This window comes from Mugil cephalus, chromosome 1 (assembly GCF_022458985.1).
Source record: "Mugil cephalus isolate CIBA_MC_2020 chromosome 1, CIBA_Mcephalus_1.1, whole genome shotgun sequence".
NCBI classification, from domain to species: domain Eukaryota; kingdom Metazoa; phylum Chordata; class Actinopteri; order Mugiliformes; family Mugilidae; genus Mugil; species Mugil cephalus.
The window spans coordinates 40,789,832-40,816,430 of NC_061770.1; the positions used below are offsets into that span (position 1 = coordinate 40,789,832).

Here is a 26,599-nt window from a genome sequence, read left to right on the forward strand (position 1 = left end):
AATGTTTAAACTAATGCGTTTATTTCAAAAACCCTGTATTGATTGGAACATGTTTTGTGTTTCATCACACCTTATGTTAATTTTGCAGCTTCTCATTGTGTCATTCAAAAACATGCTGAAAGTGGAGAAGAAAATTACAATTCAGCAGAACTACAAACAGCTCAAGAATCAACAGCTACAAAGTTGTAGGAGTAACATGGAAAGGAATAAATGAAATGCATGCTTTTTAACTAGTAACTGTGAAAACAGTCATTCCAAAGTGTATATTTCTACATGAACTGTCTTCAAAAATAAAAATACATCAATTACATACATTTTTAAAAAGTTGCAAATACACCAACAAATAAACATTTCCCAGCTAACTTTAACTTATCCTGCCATTTCACAGTGTGTCATTCAGAAACATGCTACAATGATGAGGATATCATGATTCCAAGGTTATTACATAAAAAGCAAATCAGCATAACACAACAGATCCAAAGACACATGGGTGGAAGCTACAACTAGTTTAGCTTGACAAGCCTCTTGGAGTTATATTTCTTCCAGTTCAGTAACTGTTTCTGCATGAGCGATTTCCTCCTTCCTGGATAACCAATTTTGTAATTTCTCAACTAAAGGCACCAGGATGTCGCTCAGTTCTTGTAGTGATGGATAGTGAGTGAGCATTTCCATTTTGAGAAAGAGGTCGTTCATTTGTTGATTTATTTGGTCTGAGTCAGTGAGCATTCCTATCATGTTTAATTCCTGATGGAGGAAAAACAATCAGACATTAATTCTACATCACATAAGGGAAAATATGTCCATCATCAGAAATTAAAAGACTGATACCTGATTATGGACAACTAAATGAGATATGGAGGTATATAAATATAAAAAGTACATACACATCCACTACAGACAAAAGGTGGCTGCAGTCCTTATCATACACTTGTTACGCATTGGAAATGTTGAAATGTATTGAAACCCAATATGAGCAGTAAATATTGTGTTTATTTCTTTGCAAAGAAAACCCACGCAGACACAGGGAGAACGTGAAAACTCCACCCAGAAAGACTTATTATCATATTACAGTAAATAGGAAACAGAGACTTTGACTTTGTCTCTGTTTTTTATCCTCTTTGCATTCAGGCTGCACATCAATGTAAAGCAGCGATGAGACAGTTTTCACTGTAGCTATTACAGTCAATTAAGAATTGAGTATTCACTCTATCGCTGTTCCTACATGTACTTTCAGCAGTTCTGTCACAGACTGTAGTGTCTAATGTGTGAGCAACACAGAGACTGAATAACCCACCTTCTGTAGTCTTGAATATTGTGCTGCTCTCTGAAGGTTTTCTCTGAAGGTTTTCTGAAATTTCCCACAAGGATCATGGTATTAGGTCAGTCAGCTGGTCTTGTATCACATATAAACAACTGTCAGTGCACAATGTTTTAACAGTTAATGAGCTCATAACGTCTCGTACAGGTTAAATTGAATGAAGGTTTAAAACATAATGATTTACCAGCTGTTCCTTGGTGTCGAGTGAACCTGCCAGATCAAGTAGTTTTGAGAGAGTTGCAGTACGATGCTCGTCCTCTGCCTGAGGAAGAAAATTTTGAACTTTTAGCACAGATTGGATTTACTCTGACATTACATTGTATATATTACACTTCCTACTATTTGTTGTTGTCTCAGTTTGAGTATTAATAATGATAATTGCATGTGAAAGGCAGTTTTCTGTTGATCTTTTATACCCACCTTCTGTTTATTTAGTTCTTCTGTCATTGTCCTGAGGCCTTGGTGCTGAAATTTGCCAGAAAAATCATGTGAGAATGACAGCTGTTCTACTTTTATATATTAAGGACTATTGTTGTTCCCGTGGAGAACTGCAGAAATTTTAATTGCACTTGGTAGATTATCAAAGTTTAAGTACAAATTTATTTACAATTTGTTCTAGCCCTATCCCCAACTGTGAACTTGCGACATGAAGCAGACAGAGCAGAGAGAAGATGAGGACGAGGCCTTTGGAGGTTCTGACTGTAGCCAGTCCTCTGCTGCTGGGTGACACTGATGCTGCCATCACAACTAAAATACAATAAAAACCACTGTGAGAAAAACACAAGAGAAAGTTTTTACAACTGTTTGAAGTAAAGTAAGATTTAATTTACCTGCTGGGTGAATGGAAGGAGAGCTGCTGCTGAGCAGGTGGAGAATGAAGAGATGACAGACGACAAATGTTTTATATATATGCTCCTGTAGCCTCACGTGACTTATCATGTGTTTGATGCTGTGATATCCAGCATCAATCTCCGTGTCAGCGTACAGAACGTGACTGGAGAGAGGATGTTGTGGTTGTGGCACGTTCCCTGGTAAATGTCTACACTGCATGTGTGGCACACAGCACATGTTTGTCTATCCTCAACCACGTAAGAGGAGAGGTCGGCTTCTTTGTGAAAATGTCATCAGGGTGACCCCAGACCAGAGGTGACATGCCCTATCCAGGGTGACTGACATAAAGTCCTGTTTCCAACTTTTCCTCACAGACACATTGTAACCCTTACTAAATACATCTTGGGTCTACAAGGAAGTTCAACATTTTAATTAATTTAATTAATTTTCACAAGAGCTGAAGCTGGTAAAAACATCTAACACGACATTAGGTGATAATGTATTGTGGATTTATAATCAAATATACCACGAACATTATGAGTGTTAGCTGAAATGAACCCAAAAATCTTCATATACCAGAGCTGTTGAGTTGTGAGAAAGGAGTGTGGCAATGTGTCTGAACTCTTATATCATACACTAGTTGTAGTCTTACCCATTCATTTCTAATAACTGATCATTCTTGCCCAGGAACACCATGGGTGCATACAGGCTGAATAAAACACACAAAATTTAACCAAAAAAATCATCAAATCATATGACAAACAAATGAAATAAACTGAATTTTCTTGAGAGAGAAAACTATTGAAGGGTTAAATGGAAAAAAAGAAAAAGCCCACAGCAAACCATCACAACTTGTCCTTTCACTTTTATTTCAGGGAATGATTCCACTTTACAGGAAACATTCTCACAATAATCCAGTCCAGTAAATGAGCTTCATTTAAAATTTCACCACCGGTTACCGAGGCAGCCATCTCAGATATATTGTCAGCCCATTAACCAAACATTAAAGATAGTTAAGATAATTAAAGATAAGTAAAATGTCATTTTTAGGACATTTGGTGCTTATGACACCAACCAAAGCCCTGCCCCTGCTTCCATCATCACTAATCTGTAGTAGTAGAGCATAAATAAAGAGGTACATAAGGAAGTTTACAAACGCAGTCACTATGTTTTAACAGGAAGAGCAGGGATGGTGCATTAAAATTAGCATCAATTTCACCATTTTTGTTAAGAATTTAATGCTCCCTATCACACTAGTTATTGGAGGTAAGTTATGGGCAGTTAAAGATTTTAAAGGGTCTCTGAAGTCATCTGTGTGGCCCTTGAATAATAACAGATAATAATAATTTAGATCTTCCTTGGTCGGTTGGTGGGTCCGTCGCAGGGTTTTCCATGTTTCTAAACGCTATGAGGCTTACTTCTCTAAAACTATGCCATGTACATGCATATTCATTATGTGACCATTATTCACATAATTAACAGACGTCTTCACATAATTTTGGACTATTACATTATAAAGATAACAACAATAATGGAATTTTATCATACCATTAACATGCTAAAAAGACAATAACGTGATTATTAATTTTTTAATAGCTAGAGGATTTTACCAGAACTACAAAGAAACAGAGAAGGATCTAACACAGTTTCAGATATTAGGATTTATTTGCTTGGTTGAACAGTTAAATGGTTAATAAATACAAGCAAGTCTGTCCAGGTTCAACAAAAAATGGTAACAACCATCTTATTCACTATTTGATTTCTTTATTTACAGACTGAGTGATCAACTTTAATAACATCACTGACACTAAATATGATTTTAAACAAACAAAAAAAGACACTAATTTTCAGAAAACTAGTACCAACAGTAGTTGAGTAGAGTTTTTAAATGTTTATTTTGGGCAGCAGTTTAAGACTCCAGGTCCATTTAAGAAAAGGAAAAATAATCTACCGAGTAAAAAGAGAGGAGCTTTATAGATACAGCAGATATAAAACCAGAGACAGAGACAAACATTTTACAGTTCACTATGATGCTCCTCCAGAGACGTTATCCTCTCCTTCAGTCCTCTCAGTTTCTCTTCATTGTCCCTGATTACTGCAGCTTCTTCCTCGTACCTTTTAGCGAAGAAAGTATGACTTTCCTGCAAGGCGACCTTGGTGTCTTCAATTAATGCCGGTACGGGCATAAAAAAGGGCATCTCACTGGTGAATAGTTTTTTCACAGCATCCATCATCCTACAGACGTCATCCACCATGTCCAACACAAAGGCTTTGTCTGAGTTGTGGTTGGCCTGGAGGAAATATAAAACCATGTCAATACAGTTTTCTCCTCTTATAAATACTTGTGCACTACCTTTATACAACAAACCTCAAGTTAAACCAACTGACTCACCTTCTTTCTTGCCATTTCTTCCTCCAGTGCCTGAAGGTTGACTTTCATTTCTCGCTTCAGAAATAGAGACAACAGTTAATTTCACGTGGATCCTGGTGTTATGACAACTGGTGTAACAAGATAAAATATCAGGAACAACCTAATCTGTATATTTCACTGTGATGACTTGCTGAAATAAAAGAGTCAGGCTGTGTAATTGTAATGATCCCAAATGTAGATCAAGAAACAATGTACCAGTGTGTGCTGGTCCACCATTGAACTTGCGACATGAACCAGACTCAGCAGAGAGAGGACAAGGACGAGTCCTTTTTTGGAGGTTGTGGCTCTAGTCAGTCCTCTGGTGGTGGGAGAGACTGCTGCTGCCATCATCACAGCTGTAACTACAACCTGACAGAAAACAAAGAAAAACTAAATAAACAATTTTTTTTTTTTTTATAGTATTTGTTGAAGTGATAATGTGATGTTTAAATGTGTTCAGTAGTCTACAGCCATCTTAACGTTCAGTGTTGGTGATCTTACCTGCTGGGTGACTGGAAGGACAGCTGCTGGCAGGCGGTGAATGAAAATGTGCAAAGATGACACATGACAAACGTTTTATATGTTTCTGTTATCACAAAGCTCATGTTACAGATCACGTGTGTGAGCTTTGCTTTCACTTTCATTCATAGATAAGTAGTTCCTCTTTATAGGTTATGTAACCTGACAACTGGGAATATTGAAGTCATTAAGATGAGTTAAGATAATTATTTTATTTATTTATTTACACAGAGACATAAAAACAGCACACACAATACAGTGTATAACAAATCCTGAATAATTTAGAGCATTTTAATAATCTAGAACATTTCTGCAGAAAAAAAATGAACGTTACCTATGTAACTACGGATCTATGAATCCTGGATGATGCTTCAAGCTCGTGCATGCGCAGGTTTAGAATTTATACCAACAAAGTCACCTGTGACCCCTGATGACCCTTGTCACCTATCTCTTCCGGTGACATCAGAGGATCGGTTCCTGCAGAATTTTCTCGCGAGTGCACAAGGATTCTGAGTGACGGAATGCTCTTGCGTCATCCAGGTTTCATAGAACCGTAGTTAAATACGTAACTTTCGTTCTATTTCATCCTTACTGACCGCCAGAGGCGTTGCTTCAAGCACTGGATGACCCATAACAACAAAATCACGAAGAATTCCAATACATACCTCATTGAGAGGAAACAACAGAGTCAGGCGACAGGACGACACCCAACGGATGGGGTGTGGCAACATTCACCGGATAGAACCTGGAGAAGGTACTTGGTGGTGCCCATGATGCTGCATCACAGATGTCTCCCAGGGGCACACCACGCAGGGCTGCCCATGATGTTGAGACGGCCCTAGTAGAGTGGCACCTCACCCCTAATGGCAGGGGGTTACCACTTCTTTTATATACATGGGTGATGACGTCCACAACCCAATGAGACAATCGTTGTTTGGAGAGAGCACAGCCTTTCCTTGGACCACCATAGTAGAGGAAGAGCTGGTCCAACCGTCTTATACTTGCGGTCGCGGCAGCCCGCACAGGACACAGAAGTCTTAACCTGTCCTCCCCCGCTGGGGGGACAAATTGTGCTAGGTGGATAGTTCGATTGAGGTTCAATGATGACAGAACCTTTGGGAGAAAAGCTGTGTTTGGCCACAGGGTAACCCCTGAACCATCTGAGTTCCACCTCAGACATGAATCACTGACGGACAGAGCATGTAGCTCTCCGACACACTTTGCTGAAGCAATGGCAAGGAGAAAAGCAGTCTTAACAGAGACCCACTTCAGTTCTGCCTGTTCCAGGGGTTCAAAGGGAGACAAACACAGAGCATCAAGCACCAGGTGCAGATCCCATGCCTGGGCACGCTGTGCTTGTGGGGGTCATAACCGCTACGGCCCCTTCAGAAAAAGTGACACCAATCTGTGGCACCCTACTGTGTCATTTTCCACCCGAGCATGTTGAGAGGAAATGGCTGCCATATACACCCTCAGAGTAGCCGGGGTCGGTCCGACCGCCATCCAAGAGTGACTGGAGGAACTCCAAAATCTTAGGGACTGAACAGTTCACGGGGTCCTCACCCCTGTCTGAACACCACTCAGTGAACAGCTGTCACCTATTTTCATATTGCACCCGGGTAGAAGGCGCCCTGGCATTGCATATGGTATTGCAGACTGCATTGGAACACTCTGTCAGCAGCGGGTTGGTTCCCTGCAGTGGCCAGACCCATAGCTGCAGGCAAAGAGGGTCAGGATGCCAAATCTGGCCCTGTAACTGAGACAGGAGATCATTCCTTTTGGGGAGGGGCCATGGTGAGCTGCAGCAGAGCCTGCGCAGCAGTGGGAACCACGTCCTCCCTGGCCAGAAGGGGGCTACCAACAGCAGTCTGTGACCCTGCTGGAGGACCCTCTGTAGCATCGGTTTGTAACGGGAGAGGAAGTCGGCAACCTGGTTCCTTTCCCCGGGCAAATACATTGCTTTCAGGCTGGCCAGACATGGTGCTGCCCACAACAGTAAGTCCTGGGATGCCTGCAACAGTTGGGCAGACCTGGTGCCCCCCTGGTGGCTTATGTGGGAGACGGTTGAGACATTGTCCGACCATATAAGCACATGCTGGCCTCTCAGGAAGAGAAGGGAAGGAAAAAAAGCAGTGCCCTGTGCACATCCGACAGCTCTAGAACGTTGATGTGTACCGAGTAGTCTCGAGCAGACCACAGCTCCTGAGCTGTCCGGTTCTGCCACACAGCGCCCCACCCCGAGAGGGAGGTATCTGTTGTGATGGTTTCCCGACAGGATACAATGGAACCCAAAGGCATGATGGAAATGACACTCGTGAAAAGTGAACTGTCGGTGGTGTGGAGCTATGGGGACATGAAAGTAGGCATCCTTCAGGTCTATTGATATAAACCACTCCCCTCTGGCAACAGTGCGCAGAACCTCTGCAGTGCTGAGCATGTGGAACCTCAAGACCTTCAGGACTTTGTTGAGACCCCTCAGGTCGAGGACGGGACGGAGTCCACCGTCTTTCTTTGTTACCAGAAAGTAAGTGGAGTAGAATCCCCCGGGTTGAAACAGAGGGTCTACTGGCTCGAAGGCACCCTTGTCCAGGAGGATGGACAACTCCTGGCTGAGGGCTTGGGCTTTTGCCGGGTCCCGTATGATGGTCATCTTGACCTGGCCATAGGGTGGGGGCCGGCGTCGGACCTGAAGTTTGTACCCGTGGGTCAAGGTGGAAAGCACCCAGGGGTCCCTGGTGGAAGCAGCCCAGTAACCAAGCTGCTGCTGGTAAAAACAGCCGACGACCGGCCCCTGTGCCTCAGTCCAGGATCTCCCGGCTTCTAGAGGCTCTGGGAGTACGACGGGCAGCACGAGAGGCCTGAGGTTGCCCAGAGGGCAATTGCTCAGAGGCCTGAAATGCCCGTGCCGCTGAGACCTGCGATAGCCACTGGAATAAGCCTGTGGATGAGGCCGACGCTGGGGGGCAACTGAAGAACCCCTAGGGCCACTAGGAGGAGGCATATTCCTTTGAAGCTCAGACAGCTGTTGTCGAGTCTGTCTGGCTTGAACTGTATGGTTAAGCGCCTCTAGAGCCGCAGATCCAAATAGCTCCCCAGGTTCCACCGGAACACTGTGGAGGGTTCTCCTATACGCCTTAGTCAGAGAAGATTGTGCTAGCCAAACCTGGCGGCGAGCCTGGACTTGAGTGGACATCAACCGCCCCAAGCTCTCTAGACGTCAGCGCGACTGCCTGCAGGGAAGCGTCACTGAAATTGTGGACGGGAGCATCCACTGTAGTCTCCTGCAGGGATGCTGATAGAGCGAGCAGCAGGTGGGACATAGAATTACCTATGCGCCCCACGCGTGCCACTGTGTCATAGGCTTTAGAGAATAGGTCATCCGTAACCCGACACTGGGGACGAGGACACCTCGCATCTGGCCTCATAGCCTCATCAGGCAAGACAATCAGAGCAGCTATAGTGGGCTCAATTGCTGGCATGCGGCCCAGACCAAATTTGGGTGCATCCTGCATGGTTGCCAGGGTCCAGCCATCAGATGTTGCATGTGATAGAGCTCTGGAATCCCTCCAACATGCATGCAGTTCCCTCAGATACTACTCCGATGGAGGCACGGTAAAGTTAGTGGGGGATGGACCACGCCTGAAGAAAGCACTGACTGGAGCCTGCCGCGAAAGCACGGGAGGTTACATCCTGCGCAACCACTTCCGGCTCATATACAGCAAATTGAGTAGCTGGCGCCGCCATGGAAAGAACATCTTCCTCCGGCTCCAAGATGGCCGTTAGAGGCACTGAAGCAGTTGGTTCCCCTGCACCGGTCCCAGACTGGAAGGCTAGGAAGAGGGATTTCATGTTATTAATTTCTGTTGTTAACTAGTCCACCTTGGAAGCAAGGCTGGACCCCTTAACCCTCTTCCTGGAAGTGGAGACTGCTGTCTCGGCAGCCTGACGTTTAGGTCCGCCAGACTGAGTTGGAATCACTCCGTGAGCTAGGGTCAGCTGTTCAGGTGATGGGCTGAGGGCCAATAGTTGTTCTACCTCAGCTAGTCTGGCAGCCCTCACTGCCTGGGGCATGAAGCTGCAGTTCATGCAGGCATTATCTGAAAGAGCCTCCTTCAGATGCTCAAGGCAGAGGCATGAGGGATACAAATCATGGCCATCTTCAGGCTGAAGAGAAGCCATACAGGCTGAACAAGAATGGTTGGCAAACATGGTGACAACCAGGAAAATTAAACAGAAAAAGCAACAGACACTGGGAGAGGGAGCGAAACCACAGCCGTCACCAAATAAATGTTGCAGGTGATGAGTTGTGAGTGAGCCTCAGTGGGGACACTGCTACCAACTACAAAATCACACGTATGCTGGGAGTGGGAACATAAGCACTGCCTTCACCAGTTAGTGGCATTTGCTATGCGACACAAAAACGGGCACAACCGAGTTGGCACCACAATATACAAACTAAGGTATACCATAGTGAAAACCGCCGGTAATAATCAAATAGAGAAAAGAAAAGTAGGGCAAACGGTCAAAAAGAATAACCGCTGATGCAAATCAACTGAAATAACAAGTGCAATACAAATGCCGGGAGAGGGAGTGGAATCACTACCGTCACCATCAAATGAAAAATGCAACACAAAACGAGTACAATCGGTTGCACCGATAGTCAACAGGAAACACACGCAATGCAAACGAGTAACAGGTTGCACCTAAGAATGTGTAATAGTAAAACAAAATAAACGTAACCAACCGAGGATGATGCAGATGTCGGCGGCAAACCACAAACCTCTCGACGGAGTCCGTTGCAGCCTTTGGAGGGCGAGCAGCTCGCAGTTCTGACAAAACGTCGCAAGGCTTCTGGCAACGAAGGAATAGCCACTTAGCCTTAGCTAGTGCAGTGACGTGCGGTTTACCTGCAAAGCAAGAAGATGAAAAGGAACCGATCCTCTGACCGGGGTCATCCGGGGTCACAGGTGACTATGTCTGTATAAACACTCAACCTGTGCATGGGCAAGATGGATACATTCAGTGCTTGAAGCACCGCCTCTAGCGGTCAATAAGGATGAAATAGAAGTGTGTGTGTGTGTGTGTGACTTGTGTCAGCTTTTGTAAAACCAGTGTGTTTGATACTGTTAACACCACCTGTTTAAGTTTTGTGAACCTACTTCGGTTTGCTCCAATGGACATCAAACTGCTTTGCTGTACTAACCTCATCCCACGGACTCCTCCTGGCGACGAAACACTTAATATTGATCCCGTAATGTCCCATGAGCTGATTTGAAGCGTGCCATGGAGGATGTAGTTTGTGGTGCTGTTAAACTGGATTGAATTAAAAACTGAAGTGCTTCTTTTATTTAGCCTGCTGTCACCAGACATTTGCTCTTCACTGAACTGGTGTCACATTTTTTTTTTTTTTTTTTTTTTCATTTTGGTAAATGTTCAGGAAGACAAGAAGAATTGACTGATATGTTCTTTAAATTGTGAAACATCAATAATACACATGGAGGATGGAGGACATGTACAGTAGAATAGGCCATATAGTCAGGAGACATGTGTCAGAATCACTCGGAGAAAGTAATTTTGTAGCTTTGTCAGTTCTGGTATTGTTGTCACAGACGGTAGACGTCACTATGTCTGGGTGTTTAAGAGTGTTATAAAGACGGGCGGGTGGGGGTTCCCTCTTCCTGTGGTCTCCCTGGCCTGGGTGCGCCAGGGGCATGGGGCCGGCACCTTGGCCCCCCTGCTCGGATGGCCCGTCCCTGGGTGGGCGCTGGGCCGGTGCCCGTCTGCGGGGCTTTGCTGGGCTCCTGGGGGAGTCCTCTCGTGTCCATGGCTGCCCCATGGGCAGGGGGTGGGGTCCTTGGGGGGGTGTTGGTGGCGGTGGGTGGACAGGCTGCGGTGGCTGGGGGGTGTGGGGGGTATGGGGGGCAGCTTTGGCCTGCACCGGCTTGTGCTCGCTTGGTCGGTCTGGGGGTGTTGGTCGTCGCTTGCCATCTGCGCTGGGGTGTGGCATGCCCCGTGGCTACAGTGGTTCTCTGGTCCTGTCACCCATGCGCCCCACACTGGGGTGGAGGTTCTCGGGCGCTGGGGCTTCTGACCTGACTCTGGGCCCTGGTAATGGTCTCACTCATATTTAGGGAATGCCCACATGCATGTGTGTTGTCACCTGCCAGCCCGTGCTGGATCACATCAAGAAGAATTGATGAGCCCGGCTATTAAGGGCTGGATTATTGTTTTCACTCTATCACTACGTGCCCTATGGCAGACTTCTCTCCTTCCATTGGGACACCCTTACCCCCCTGGACTCTCTCATCTCTCCAGAGATGACTGTATCCAGTCATACTTGAGTGAGGTGATTTGGGAAGCACAGAACCCTACACACCACTAGTTCCTACTAGCACCACATGCCTCTCCTCCACTGTCCATCTTTCTACATCTTTTCTGTCCTTTGTTCTCCCCCTCTATTCACTGAGGTGTAGCACTGCCCTCCCTGCCACACAAGGTCACTACACTCAATAAAGATCAACAGGACAGTTCCCAGGGAGGGCTGGTGATGGTCACACTCACGCACTGAAGTAATAAAGCTTACAGCTGCAAGAATATAACTGCATCAACCTCATATAATGTTGCAGACAAATGCCAACTGCCAACTGTCACCACTGGAGGTCACTGAAGATCTACTACTACTTTAGTGGTATGGTCGTTAACATTGATGCCTCACAGCAAGAAGGAGTGGGTTTGAATCCAAGTGAGGTCTAGGTTAGGTTCAGTGATGATTTCAAATTGGCCGTAGGTGTGACTGAGTGTGAATGGGTGTGTGTCTCTCTGTGTTAGTCCTGTGTTAGACTTGAACTTGCCTTTTATTGATCAACTCTATTCAAGACGGTGTGTTTCTACTTGCCATCACTTCCTGATTTTCCAAGAATCAAATGTCCTAAAATTACTACTTTAGTTTAACTTGGTTAATGGGAGGCAGCTGCTTCCGTAACCAGAGAGAAGGAAGGTGACATTTTAAATGAAGCTCCTGATGAAATGACACAAACTGCTGGACTGGATTATTGTCAGAATATTTCTATCTTACTTACTTTATTTATATAGCACTTTTAATGCAAAACAGAACATCAAGAACAACCCCCCCACCCCGCACACACATACGCTCTCACCCAAATACACTGTAAAAATTGAGACATGGCAGGGCACTGAGGGCACTATTGTGTTTCATGTTGCCATGAGAAATGAAAGCGAAAGAAAAGTGAAGTCACACACGTCACTGTTGTATGTACCACCTGACAACTGAAGTGTATAAAACATTTGTCGTCTGTCATCTCTTCATTCATTCTCCACCTGCTCAGCAGCAGCTCTCCTTTCATTCACCCAGCAAGTGAATTAAATCTTACTTCACTTCAAACTGTTGTAGAAAGTTTCTCTTGTGTTTTTCTAACAGTGGTTTTTAATGTGTTTCAGTTGTGATGGCAGCATCAGTGTCACCCTACGCTGGGTGGAGTTTGCATGTTCTCCCTGTGTCTGCGTGGGTTTTTTCCGGGTGCTTCGGTTTCCTTCCACCTCCAAAGATATGCTCATTAGGCTAATTGGTGACTCTAAATTGACCCTAGGTGTGAGTGTGAGTGTGAACGGTTGTTTGTCTCTGTGTTAGCCCTGTGATAGACTGGAGACCTGTTTAGGGTGTATTCCGCCTCTCGCCCGATGACAGCTGGGACAGGCTCCAGCAACCCCCGCAACCCTAGTGAGGATAAGTGGTTGTAGAAGATGAGATGAGATGAGATAACTCTACATCACATACGGGATAATACACAACAGCATATCCATCATCAGAACTTAAAAGATTATGGACAATTAAATGAGATATAGAGGTATATAAATATAAAAAGTACATACCACTACAGACTGAAGGTGGCTGCAGTCCGTATCATTCACTTATTATGCACTGGAAATGTTGGAGAACAGTAACTCATTACTGTCTGGCTGTCCAAATAGCTCTTTCATAAGCCCAGAATTGATTCAAAATGCTGCAGCAAGAGAACTGACAGGAATAAGCAGGAGAGATCACATTACTCCAGTTTTAGCTTCTCTTCATTGGCTCCCTTGAAAATATAGAATTGAATTTAAAATCCCCCTCCTTCTATACAAGGCCTTGAAAGGCCTAGCTCCATCATATCTGAAAGACCTCATAGTACCATATTGTCTCAACAGATCGTCTCTACCATCTCAAAGTGCAGGTCTACCTGTGGTTCCTAGAGTCCTAGAATGGAAGACACACGTTTTCTGTGATTGTTTTGCAAGTTTCTTTTTCGCATTTGGAATTTACTGGAATATTTGCGTAATATAGGCTGAGTCAGATAGATGCCAACCTGTCCTCCATGTACTCCAAACTATGCTAGAAAAGATAAGCACACACCCACAGACAATTTCAAACACAAACAAGTGCACTAATCACAGGTGTGTCATACAGAAAGTGACACCAAGAATATGTAAAACATTTCCTAATCATTATTTTTCTTTTTTCTTTTTCATTCATTAACTGCTCATCACTTACCTCCAAAAGCTGGTATGATCAGACCATTAAAAACATGAAATTTATATTAATTTATTAATTTGAATGTATTAGTATATTCATTTTTGTTTCATTTTTGTTTCATTTCAAATGTTTTAATCTGATTCAGTTGATGACCTTCGTTCTTTATCTCTTTATTTATGCTCTACTATATCAACCTTTCAGCTCAATAAAATGCCTAGTGATGATGATGACCTGTAATAGTTCTAGTTCACATCTCTGTCTCAATTGATCTGTGTAATATTCTTTGCAGCTTTAGCTTTTGTGAATCCTGGTTTCCTCTCTGTTTTTAACATGTGTCTGAGTGGTGTGATAGGACACAAAACATGTCAATGCATGCTCTTTGATATATATACTTCTCTTGGCACTTCTTGTGAAGATGAAGTTACTGTTATTTAACTTTTTATTGCAGTGATTAAATAGATTGATTTGCTAAGTTTAGTTCTACTTCTGACTAGTGGTTCATTTTCTGTCAGTCAGTTCTGTAATTAATTATTTCACTATCAGTATAATCTGTTGTTTATATACACACAAATATATCCAACTTAAATAAATGCAATATACATTATTTTTTTTATTTGCCTGCTACCTTCTACCAATCTTCCATCATGAAGCCCACATTTTGCAAAATGTTTTGTAGTGTTCTTGTGCTTGCTATGTAATGAGGGCCAGGGTGAGTTTTTAACCAACAAAGTGAAGTCTTTTTTGGGATGTGTGGACATTTTGGCCGGTCCTCACTTTTTTGGCCTCAGTTTTTGGCTGTTTTGAAGGTTAAAACTCAGTTTTAGGGTAAAGGTTACAATTAGGTTAGGGTTAGGGTTAGGCATTAAGTTGAGATGGTTAGGGTTGGGGTAAGGGGCTAGGGAATGCTTTATGCCAATGAGTGTCCTCACTAAGATAGAAGTACAAGGATGCATGTCTGTGTGTGTGCATGTGAGTGTGTGCCTGTGTCCATAGTTTGGATAACCTGAGGGGCAGGTGTGTATCTATCTGACTCTCACAATGTGTCCCAACATCAACTGATTATCTACCAACAACATCACCTGTGACAGTCAGTGAATGAACCTTTTTAAATATACTGACCTCATGGCCCTGGTGGCTCACCTGACTGACAATAGCAGGAAGGTGAAAACCTGGCCCTGACTTTTAACCAGCTCTCTCTGGAGTTAAATGTCCCCAAAACAAAGGAGCTGTGTCGTGGGGGCAGAAGAGAGTCAATAATTGCCCTTTTAAACCACTGCCTCTCCTTTTCCAGCATGCAGGCGCCTCCACTTTCTGATGAAGCTAAGGACCTTTATTTTAAATCTGGTTTATCAGTCTCTCAGTGAATCCATACTCACCTTCAATATCTCTTCCTGGTAGAGCTTACTCTCATCTAGACTCAGAACAAGACTCATCTGTAGAGTAAACCAAGCCAACACAATCATTTTAGCACCACTGCCCCCCTCCTCCTCTCAGACCTGTACAACGGTCTATGACCAGGAAAACCATCCTGATCTCAAATGACCCCTCTCACCTCCTCCACCAGTACATTAGATGCTGCCAAACTGAGTGAGTGACTGTGTAGTGCGCTGTCACCTGTATTTTATTTTATTTTATTTATTGATTAGGGACTGTGGACTCAAATTAGCAGCTCTGGCATATTTACAACAGTATTCTCCCATATTGTTGTTTATCAATGTGCACCGTCCCTTCCCAAATAAATTCATCTTGTCTTATCTAAACACTATAAGGTTCCAGCGGCCTTGACATCTTTTAAAAAAAGTCTTTCATCCCTCCTGCAACAACCGCCCGTAATAAACATAAATAGACTCATACTGCTGTTAACAGCCCCTCCTTTTTGTCAGAGGCAATTTGATTTGATTTGATTTGATGTTTATATCAGTCCGTCAAAGACAAATGACAGACAATAAGCTTTATCTCATCTTATCTCATTTAACAACCTAAGAATACATCTTTGATTTGAATATCAATGGTGTTTGCCACTGTGTTAATAGGTTAAACGTATTTTACTTCTGTCCTAGTCCTGTGCAGGAGCAAGAGAGTATAAAACATTAGTCTCATTCACCACCTGAGCAGCAGAAGCAGCAGCTCCTTTCATTCATCCAGCAGGTAAGATCACTCACTCTAATCTAAACACATCATCACGTTAACGACTATAAATTAAATTAAATGTACTGAACCATGTTGGTTTTTAATATGTCAAGTTTACAGGTGGTGGTAGTTGTAGTTCTGGTTGTGATGGCAGCATCAGTGTCACCCAGTAGCAGAGGACTGGCTACAGTCAGAACCTCCAAAGGCCTCTTCCTCATCTTCTCTCTGCTCAGTCTGCTTCATGTTGCAACTTCACAGACAAGTAACATGGACAAACTGGTATAATCTTTGTTGCTGAATCTTTGTACATGCATTTACATCAATTGCAAGTCATTACAGGCTAATTAACTGGAAGTTTATTCTTTGTTTCTTCTTGTTCATTTCTCCATTTACAGAATGCCATGGTAGCACATTTGACACCCTCAGATGATTTTTCTCAGAAATTTCTGGAATCACTCAAGGAGCTCTATCAGGGAGCAGAACGGGAACTAGTTAGAGATAAGGTGTGTATTTAATCTTCCTTCACTTCATTTTCAGTTTCTTCACAAGTGGAGAGTGTGTTGTGTGTGCAGGCACTAAACAACAATTATTTATAATTTGTGTGTTGATTTTTTTCTCCTCCATCAGATTGCACAGACGATAAGAGTTGAAACAGTTTCAGATGTATTTGGTGAAGCCAAAGGTCGGCTTGTTTCTGTTTTAGAGCTGGTGGGGGAAGTGTCTGGTGAGTCTGAACTGAAGGAGATGATGGAGGATTTCATGGGGAAAACCTGGAAATACACAGACCAAAAAATGAAAAATCATGCTGAACAACTACATGACACTGAAGAAAGTCTGCAAAGCATTCACATGACGATAAAATCTTTAGAGCAGCATCACACTGAACTGTAACAGTTGTAGTTCACATCTCTGTCTCTGTTGATCTGTGGAATATTCTGTGCAGCTTTAGTTTTTGTGAATCCTGGTTTCCTCTCTGTTTTTAACATGTGTCTGTGGTGTGATAGGACACAAACCATGTCAATGCATGCTCTTTGATATATATACTTCTCTTGGCACTTGTTGTAAAGATGAAGTTACTGTTATTTAATCTTTTATTAGAGTGATTTAAGGGATTGATTTGCTTAGTTTAGTTTCACTCCTGACTAGTGGTTCATTTTCTGTCAATCAGTACAAAATAACATTCAAAAGTAATTAAAAAATAAAAATGGATACTTCAGGCATAACATTATGACCACCTGCCTAAACTTGTGTAGATCTCCCTTGTGCCTCAAAAACAGTAGACAAAATTTCAAAAGTGATATGACCCTAAGGCCAGTCTAATGATTCAAAACTAATTCAGAACTAATCATTTAAGGATAAAAGAGCATCTTCTTTTGAGAAATGTTTTTCATGAATAAAATCACGGCCTTCTGCCTCTGCTGTAGTCAAAAACTGTTATTGTGCGTATATGCTTTTACAGCCAAATATAAACATGCACTTTGTTTGGGGGCCATTTCATTACTGAGCAGAGAAAGAAAAGGAGCAAAAATCTTGAAGCATGTCAGTGCAGACCTCAGCCTTCCAGGGTCTGCTCCTGAGAAGCCTTTCCCACAGCATGATGCTGCCATCACCATGCTTCACAGCTGGGGTGGTGTGCTTGGGGTGATGCACCATAGAGTATCTTCCGATTAGTTATTTAATTTGTGAGGACGCCATTTGCACATGCTCCTTAATGAAAGATTCAATGAAAATCTAGAGTATGTAATCCACTGCAAATTAACCCTTGACACAGACTGACTCTCTAATGTCCATTTATTCTTTTTCTGGCTGTTACATTCCTCATTTATCTGTGCATCAAAACAGCAGGGGAGGGGAAATGAACAGAAAATGCCTCTTATAAATGAGTAATTATAGAAACCATGGGACAATAAGTAAATGTATTCTTCATTTCTCAATGATCTAAATAATAAATATTTATTCTATTAGGTGCACAATTTAAATAATGTATTAAGTGCACAAATGTCAACCCAAATGATGATAAGAATATAAACGGAGAGTTCACTCTGTTTAGTCACCTACTTCCTACCACAGAGTTAATTTGTGTATGAATTTGAATGCATCCAAATTGTTGATGAGCCTATTTTTATTTCCGTATTCTCTGTTTCTGTTGTCAGAAAACTGAAACAAGTATGAAGTAGTGTCTGAAACGTGGCGCAGTGAGAAAACATGTCAACTACTGGTCTCTTCCATGACATTTTCAAGCTGCTGCTCTGCATTGCTAAAATCCTCATTTCATAACCATCATCTAACACCATCTGATCACCAAAAACACAACACAAAATGTTTATTTCAAATAACTTGTATTTTTAGTAACATGTTTTGAGTTCTATCACACATGAGATTAGTTTTCCACTTCATATTGTCATTCAGAAACATGCTAAAAGTGGAGAAGTAAAATACACAATAACAACTACAAACTACAGCCTCCACAATGAAAACAATGTTAAATCAACAGCTCCCTGAGTTATTTTAATGCTGAATGTCATAAGGGAAGCTAAGATTTAGTGTAGGGCTAAAAAACTATTAAACTATTAGAATGAATATAATAGAATACGTCTGCTACATTTCAAAGTTGTAGTTTTACAATCAACCAGAATATGTCAAGTCAGGAGTAACATGAAAAGGAATTAATGAAACACATGTTGTTTAACTATTGACTGTAAAAAATAAAATAAAATAAAATAAAATAAAATAAAATAAAATAAAAACTGGCCTTAAAAAATAAAAATACATTAATAAATCATTTAAAAGTTGCAAATACACCAACAAATAAACATTTCCCAGCTAACTTTAACTTATCCTGCCCTTTCACAGTGTGTCATTCAGAAACATGATACAATGATGAGGATATCATGATTCCAAGGTTATTAAATTAATTCAATTATTAAAAATTTAAGTCTAACGACAGAGCTCATTGATAGGGGGCACCACTTACAGATGAGGAGCACACTGTAAGAATGAATGAATTGATATTAGATCAATATTAATTATTAGTAATTAGTCTCATTATATCTGGAGAGTACATTCTCCAAATCAGTAATCATTTTCACAGCTTTGAATAAATCACTCAAAAACATTTCATTGTTACCAACATTAATCAATAGACATGGTGGCATTAAAGACAGATATAGTCTATCTCCTATCTCGATTTTCTAGAACTTTCTAACTTCACTTATATCATGACATCTTAACAAGGAGCCAATAAACTAAACAAAAAGGGAAAGTGAAACATAATTACTGATAGGCTACTCTAAATACCATCCAAATGTTAGATAATTAAAACCGTTACCAAGCATAATGTAACCTGGAGAAAAAGATTAAAGTTATGAGCTTGTAGAAGCAGAAGTATGGCTACCACAAACCAGATTTGGTTAAACCCATGGAATCCATCTGAGGGTTCAGGCTCATGAGTTAAGGCAAGCCATCATCCATGTGAAAGTGTGAGAGGCACAAACCACCCTTTCTGGTCTCCGTTACATTCATAAAAAGCAAATCAGCATAACACAACAGATCAAAAGACACACAGGAGGAAACTAAAACTGGCTCAGCTTGACATTCCTCTGTTATATTTCTTCCAGTAGTATTTCTGCATGAGCAATTGCCATCTTCCTGGATATGAAATTTTGGAATTTCCCAACTAAATTCATCAGGAGTTCACTCCCTTCTCGCAGTGGTGGAAAGTGAGAAATAATCTCCATTTGGAGAAGGACCTCATTCATTTGTTGATTTAATTGGACTGAGGCAGTGAGCATTCCTCTCATGTTTGCTTCCTGATGGAGGAAAAACAATCAGACATTAATTTTACATCACATAAGGGATAATACACAACAGCATGTCCATTATCACAACTTAAAATATTGGTACCTGATTATGGACAATTGAATGAGATATGGAGGTATATCAATATAAAAAGTACATACACGTCCACTACAGACTAAAGGTGGCTGCAGTCCTTATCATACACTTGTTATGCATTGGAAATGTTGAAATGTATTGAAACCCAATATTCTAAGAGTATAGATGCAGCCCCTATGAGCAGTAAATATTGGGTTTATTTCTTTGCATATGCACAAACCTAAGGACTCTCCTCCCTGCTCACCTAGGGCCTCCAGATGCCCAAGTCTGACTTCAGTTCAATACCAGTTATATATTGCTAAGTGGAGCCAGGGGGACCCGCAGGTTAGAAAGTTACTTTCTAATTAATTGCCTATACCCACACATTCTGAGGTTGTGATGCACAACAAACTTTCCATTTTGTTTAGGCCACACCCTCCAAAAACCGCTGCTACTTGGACAGGAACATAGCCCCAGAAACACCAAAGGTCCAAAAGAAAAAGAAAAAGAAAAAATGCAGCCAGTGGACACTAATGCCAGCAGATGTTTATGGGCCAGACTTGACATATTGAAAAAGATTAACAGTTATTATCATATTACAGTAAATAGGAAACAGAGACTTTGACTGTGTCTCTGTTTTTTATCCTCTTTGCATACAGGCTGCACATCAATGTAAAGCAGCGATGAGACAGTTTTCACTGTAGCTATTACAGCCAATCAGAATTGAGTATTCACTCTATTGCTGTTCCTACATGTACTTTCAGCAGTTCTGTCACAGGCTGCAGTGTCTAACGTGTGAGCAACACAGAGACTGAATAACCCACCTTCTGTAGTCTTGAATGTTGTGCTGCTCTCCGAAGGTTTTCTCTGAAGGTTTTCTGAAATTTCCCACAAGGATCATGATATTAGGTCAGTCAGCTGGTCTTGTATTACATATAAACAACTGTCAGTGCACAATGTTTTAACAGTTAATGAGCTCATAACGTCTCGCACTACAGGTTAAATTGAATGAAGGTTTAAAACATAATGATTTACCAGCTGTTCCTTGGTGTCGAGTGAACCTGCCAGATCAAGTAGTTTTGAGAGAGTTGCAGTACGATGCTCGTTCTCTGCCTGAGGAAGAAGATTTTGAACTTTTAGCACAGATTGGATTTACTCTGACATTACATTGCATGTATTACACTTCAGTGTGAGTATTAATAATGATAATTTCATGTGAAAGGCAGTTTTTTAAATGTGTTTTACTGCCGACACACAACAGACTCATGTGAGCAAACTGACACTGAAATAAAAAAATAAGACATGGATTACTGACGGACCCACCTTCTCTCTCTTAAATTCTTGCATTACCACTCTGAGGCCTTCCTCCTGAAAATTTCCTAGAAAGATCACATGAGAATGAGAGCTGTCCTACTTTTATATATTAACTTAATTGTTAAATTTAAATTCCACTTGGAGAAATAAGTGTTTAATCACAGATAAAAGTTTAAGTACAGATTCATTTACAATTTTGTCCATTCTTATCTGTGAACTTGCGACATGAAGCAGACAGAGCAGAGAGAAGATGAGGACGAGGCTTTTGGAGGTTCTGACTGTAGCCAGTCCTCTGGTGGAGGGTAAGACTGCTGCTGCCATCACAACTGAAACTACAACCTGACAGAAAATTAAAAAGCATTAAAAGACGAAACAGAAACTTTTTTAGAGCTGTTAAAGTGGTAACACAATATTTAAATGTGTTTAGTACGGCTCTGTTATAATGATCTTACCTGCTGGGTGATTGGAAGGACAGCTGCTGTGCAGGCGGGGAGTGAAAATGGGAAAAGATGACACATGACGTGAAGTTTTATACGCTCCTGTGACCAGGTAGCTCATGTTACAGATCACGTGGGTGAGTTTTCCTTTTCCTTTCTTTTTTGTTTTCCTTTTTTTCTCCCCGAACACAAGCTACAAAAACACTAACAGGACAAGGACAAAACAACTGATACAGAACATCGAACAACATAAAAGGTTGTGTGTCGCATGTATATAAGAGTGTACTGTGTTGCGTGGGTGATTATTAAGCCTCTAAACACCGCAAAGATTTCTGACTTTTATTTATTTATTCATTTTAGAGAGTCATACACACATTTCTCACACGAAAGAAAGACAGATACAAAAAATGAATAATGTCATCATTCATCAGTAATAAAAAAAAAAAAATTAAAATCCAATGATTTGTTGATCCATCCATCAACCCAACTTTCTCGGTTACATGAGGACTGACTTACTGCTATACGGCCACTAGAGGTCACTAAATAATAACATCTAACCATTGAAAGTCTCAGTGTAATTTAGTGTAATTTTAGAGTCACTTCCGATATCACTGCAAGACACACTGTAGAGATAACATATATTCATTATAACATGTGTAATTAAAATGTAAAAACCATCATGTTAAGAATCAAACAAAAATAAATCACACCAAAACTTTTTAAACTTTGTTTAAAAAAAAATAAAAATAAAATAAAATTATAAAAGAGAAATGCTCAAAAAAGAAACTTCATTATTTATTAGAATTTAAAATAAATCACCAGTATGCTGTAGTGCATCCTAACAGCAACACGGTAATGTTTAGACTAAACATTGTAATTAGCGATAAAGTCTAATTTATTAAAATCTATTAAAAAGAATCATTAAAGTCAATCATCAGACATTTTTTTAACTCCTCAAAGATCACTGAGTGCACTCCTGACTGTGAAATATGCGATATGTCACACAAAACAGAGACACTGACAAACATGTTAGAGCTCTGCTTGAGTTTCCTCTAGGTGTGTTATGACCTTCTCCAAGTTTCTCAGATTCTCTTCGTCTTTCTTGAGTCTTGCAGTTATGGGCTCAAACTTCTGTTCAACGTCATGTTTGAACTTTTGCAGCTCTGGGACTATTTTAGCTTGGCGTCTCTCTGCTACATCCAGCAGTGGCTTAAATGCAGGTGGTGCTCTCTTCAATATTTCCACTTCAGAGTTCACCCAGTTTCGCCTCATTGAGCTCTGAAAATATTCCTTGAGTTATGGTAATGCGTGCCTGATGAAGATAACAAAAAGACTTCATCATTAGAAACTAAAGCACAAATGCACTTTTATGTGCTATGTTAACACTTAGATCGGGCTGAAGCTCTGATGTTTTTTGATCAACCCCCCTCTCAGTCAACATACAGTTTCTCTGTTTTTGGTTGAGACCTGTTCAGGCTACGTGGACATATTATGTATGTAAATATTTTTGTATTCCTGTCTGTGTGTATACATGGTTATATGTATCATGTTTTTGTATTGCATGTATATACATGCACATTTTGTACCTCCTTTCAATCAGATGTTCTTTCTTTCTTTTTTTATTGTATATGTTTGCGATTGTGTGAAGATTTATGATGCTGACGGAAATAATCATTCTTTCACGCAACATTTAAGTTTGAGAGACTCACCTGTAGTCTGTCAGTTGTTTGTTGTCGTTTCTGAACTGAATCTTTCAGGCCTTCCTGCAATATCAGAGTAAGAACTGAGATGCAGTCACATTTGGCGACTTTATTGTGCGATAGCACCCAACCCAACTACAAAAGAAGACTGACTATGGACATGAATGAATATGAGATTATTTTCAATAACAAACAGAGATAAAGCAGAAATTGATTGCTATATTGTTAAGTGTTATATAAATAAATAAAGTTTGAGTTAATTTACCAGTTGATCTTTTTCTATCAGTGAACTGGCAAAGCAAACCAGGCTCAGAAGGGTGAAGATGAGAAAGAGGCCTTTGGTGTTTCCATCAGTCACTCCTCTGATTCTGCACGACCCTACCACTGCCATTGTTGTTCTAGGTTAAAAAAAAAAAGTGAGAAGAAATAATAGAAATATGAACCTGTTGTTAAAGAAACTGATCTTACCTGCTGTAAGTGTGGGAGAAGAGCTGCTGCACAGGTGGCGAATGTAAAAATGACAAGATGACACAGTGTTAATACTTTATATAAGCTGCTCCTGTCGTCACCTCACTCACAACACAGGTCACTTGTGTGATTTGCCTGTTAGCTTTCATTTTCTCTGAAGTAGCATTTGTCAGACACCTTTTACAGAAACACAGCATCAATTATAGGAAACAGGCGGAGAAATCCAAAGATATGATGGGACAATCGTTGTTTATCTCTTCTAGTTTTATGACGCTTTCCAAGTTCGTTCTTGGCGGGAATATGCACCGTTGAGTCTGACTGCAAGTCACATGATGAAACTAATATGACCACACATAGTTGACATGAAAAGGCCTGGAGGCATCTGAAAACCAAAGGTGCCGCTTTGAAGCTTTTAATCTTGTACTCAATCATCACACAACAATACAAGTCAAACTCTCTGTTAGTACTAAGTTATACTGATTAGAGGACTCAAACACGTTTTCTGTGATTTTTCAGAAGTTTCTTTTTCGCGTTTGGAATTTACTGGAATATTTGCGTAATATAGGCTCATCACAGTCAGGTAGATGCCAACCTGAACTCCATGTACTCCAAACTATGCTGGAAAAGATAAGCACACACCCTCAGACAATTTCAAACACACAAGCGCACTAATTAGAGGTGAGTCATACAGAAAGCGACACAGAAAGTGAAATGTAAACATTTCCTAATCATTATTTTTCTTTTTTTTTTATTCATTAACTGCACATCTCTTGCCTCCAAAAGCAGGTGTGATCGGAACATTAAAAACATGAAATTTATACTAATTTGAATGTATTAGTATATTCAGTTTTGTTTCAGTTTTGTTTCATTTTTGTTTAATTTCAAATGTTTTAATCTGATTCAGTTGATGACCTTCGTTTTTTATCTCTTTATTTATGCTCTACTATATCAACCTTTCAGCTCAATAAAATGCTTAGTGATGATGAGGAACTGTAACAGTTCTAGTTCACTCCTCTATGTTTATCTGTGTGGCTGGAATATTCTGTGCAGCTTTACCTTTTGTGAAATCATGGTTTCCTCCACTAGTCAGGAGTAAAACTGAAATAAGCAAATCAATCTCTTTAATGACTGCAATAAAAGGTTAAATAACAGTAACTTCATATTCACAAGAAGTGCCAAGAAAAGTATATATATATCAAAGAGCATGTTATTGACATGTTTTGTGTCTTATCACACCACTTAGACACATGTTAAAAACAGAGAGGAAACCAGGATTCACAAAAGATAAAGCTGCACAGAATATTACACAGATCAACAGAGACAGAGATGTGAAATAGAACCGTTACAGTTCCTGATCATCACTAAGCATTTTATTGAGCTGAAAGGTGGATATAGTAGAGCATAAATAAAGAGATAAAGAACGAAGGTTATCAACTGAATCAGATTAAAACATTCGAAATGAAACAAAAATGAAAGAGATTCAAAATCAAATTAGCATAAATTTCATGTTTTTAATGATCCGATCACATCTGCTTTTGGAGGCAAGTGATGAGCAGTTAATGAATGAAAAAAAAAATAAAATAATAATAATAATAATAATAATAATAATAATAATGATTAGGAAATGTTTTACATATTCTTGGTGTCACTTTCTGTATGACACACCTGTGATTAGTGTGCTTGTTTGTTTATGTGCTTATCTTTTCCAGCATAGTTTGGAGTACATGGAGGACAGGTTGGCATCTACCTGACTGTGATGAGCCTATATTACGCAAATATTCCAGTAAATTCCAAACGCGAAAAAGAAACTTGTGAAAGAATCACAGAAAACATGTTTGAGTCCTCTAATCAGTATAACTTAGTACTATTCAATTCAATTCAATTCAATTCAATTCAATTCAATTCAGTTTTATTTATGTAGCGCCAATAACAATACAAATTGTCTCAAGACGCTTTACAAAAATCAGCCTGAAACCTCCAGAGCAAGTCTGACGGTGACGGTTTTTTTTTATATTCTTTTGGGCTTTTAGCCTGGACAGCATAGTGAAGACCAGACAGGAAACAGGAGGCAGAGAAGGGGAATGACACGCACCAGGGCCACCTGCAGAGGACTATAGCCTCAATACATGGGGTGGGTGCTCTACTCAGTAAGTAGTCCATTTTTAACAGGAAGAAACCTTGAGCAGAACCCAGATCATATGTAGGGACCCATCTGCCGAAGGCCAGCCGAGTAGAAACAGAGAAGATAGAGAGAAAAGAAGAACAGGAGAAACAAGGTTCTACCTCCCATTCTAGGACTCTAGGAACCACAGGCAGACCTGCACTTTGAGATGGTAGTGATCTGTTGGGACAATATGGTACTATGAGGTCTTTCAGATATGATGGAGCTAGGCCTTTCAAGGCCTTGTATAGAAGGAGGGGGATTTTAAATTCAATTCTATATTTTCGAGGGAGCCAATGAAGAGAAGCTAAAACTGGAGTAATGTGATCTCTCTTGCTAATTCCTGTCAGTTCTCTTGCTGCAGCGTTTTGAATCAATTGGGGGCTTTTTAAAGAGCTATTTGGACAGCCAGACAATAATGAGTTACTCTTATCCAACATTTCCAGTGCATAATAAGTGTATGATAAGGACTGCAGCCACTTTCAGTCTGTAGTGGACGTGTATGTACTTTTTATATTTATATACCTCCATATCTCATTTAATTGTCCATAATCTTTTAAGTTCTGATGATGGATATGCTGTTGTGTATTATCCCGTATGTGATGTAGAGTTATCTCATCTCATCTCATCTTCTAATACCACTTATCCTCACTAGGGTCACGGGGGTTGCTGGAGCCTGTCCTAGCTGTCATCGGGCGAGAGGCGGAATACACCCTGGACAGGTCTCCAGCCTATCACAGGGCTAACACAGAGACAAACAACCATTCACACTCACACTCACACCTAGGGTCAATTTAGAGTCACCAATTAGCCTAATGAGCATGTCTTTGGAAGTGGGAGGAAACAAGAGCACCTGGACAAAACCCACGCAGACACAGGGAGAACATGCAAACTCCACCCAGAAAGGC

General features: G+C 40.9%; 1 protein-coding gene and 1 long non-coding RNA gene across 2 annotated transcripts; both read right to left on the minus strand.

Annotated features, from left to right (window-relative positions):
• Positions 1–21,443, minus strand: LOC125009257. Its single transcript, XM_047587058.1, has 7 exons — positions 21,378–21,443; positions 21,136–21,264; positions 1,926–1,949; positions 1,739–1,783; positions 1,503–1,580; positions 1,295–1,348; positions 1–744 (listed from the first exon to the last, which is right to left on the minus strand). Exons 1-7 carry the CDS (start codon positions 21,441–21,443, stop codon positions 532–534), a joined length of 609 nt encoding a protein of 202 aa, XP_047443014.1. The 3' UTR covers positions 1–531.
• On the minus strand, positions 18,034–20,989 carry LOC124997543. Its single transcript, XR_007110981.1, has 4 exons — positions 20,935–20,989; positions 20,647–20,724; positions 20,436–20,489; positions 18,034–19,547 (listed from the first exon to the last, which is right to left on the minus strand). It is a non-coding gene; the product is annotated as an uncharacterized LOC124997543 (long non-coding RNA).
• Positions 21,444–26,599: the final 5,156 nt, after the last annotated feature.

What these genes read in the sequence shown, in the direction of transcription:
- LOC125009257 (XM_047587058.1), bottom strand. Translation starts at nt 21,443, where the DNA reads ATGTGTCATCTTTTCCCATTTTCACTCCCCGCCTGCACAGCAGCTGTC. An exon ending in TCGACACCAAGGAACAGCTG is followed by an intron (nt 1,349 to 1,502) that starts GTAAATCATTAT and finishes GGGAAATTTCAG; the next exon opens with AAAACCTTCAGAGAAAACCT. An exon ending in AATATTCAAGACTACAGAAG is followed by an intron (nt 745 to 1,294) that starts GTGGGTTATTCA and finishes TTCCTCCATCAG; the next exon opens with GAATTAAACATGATAGGAAT.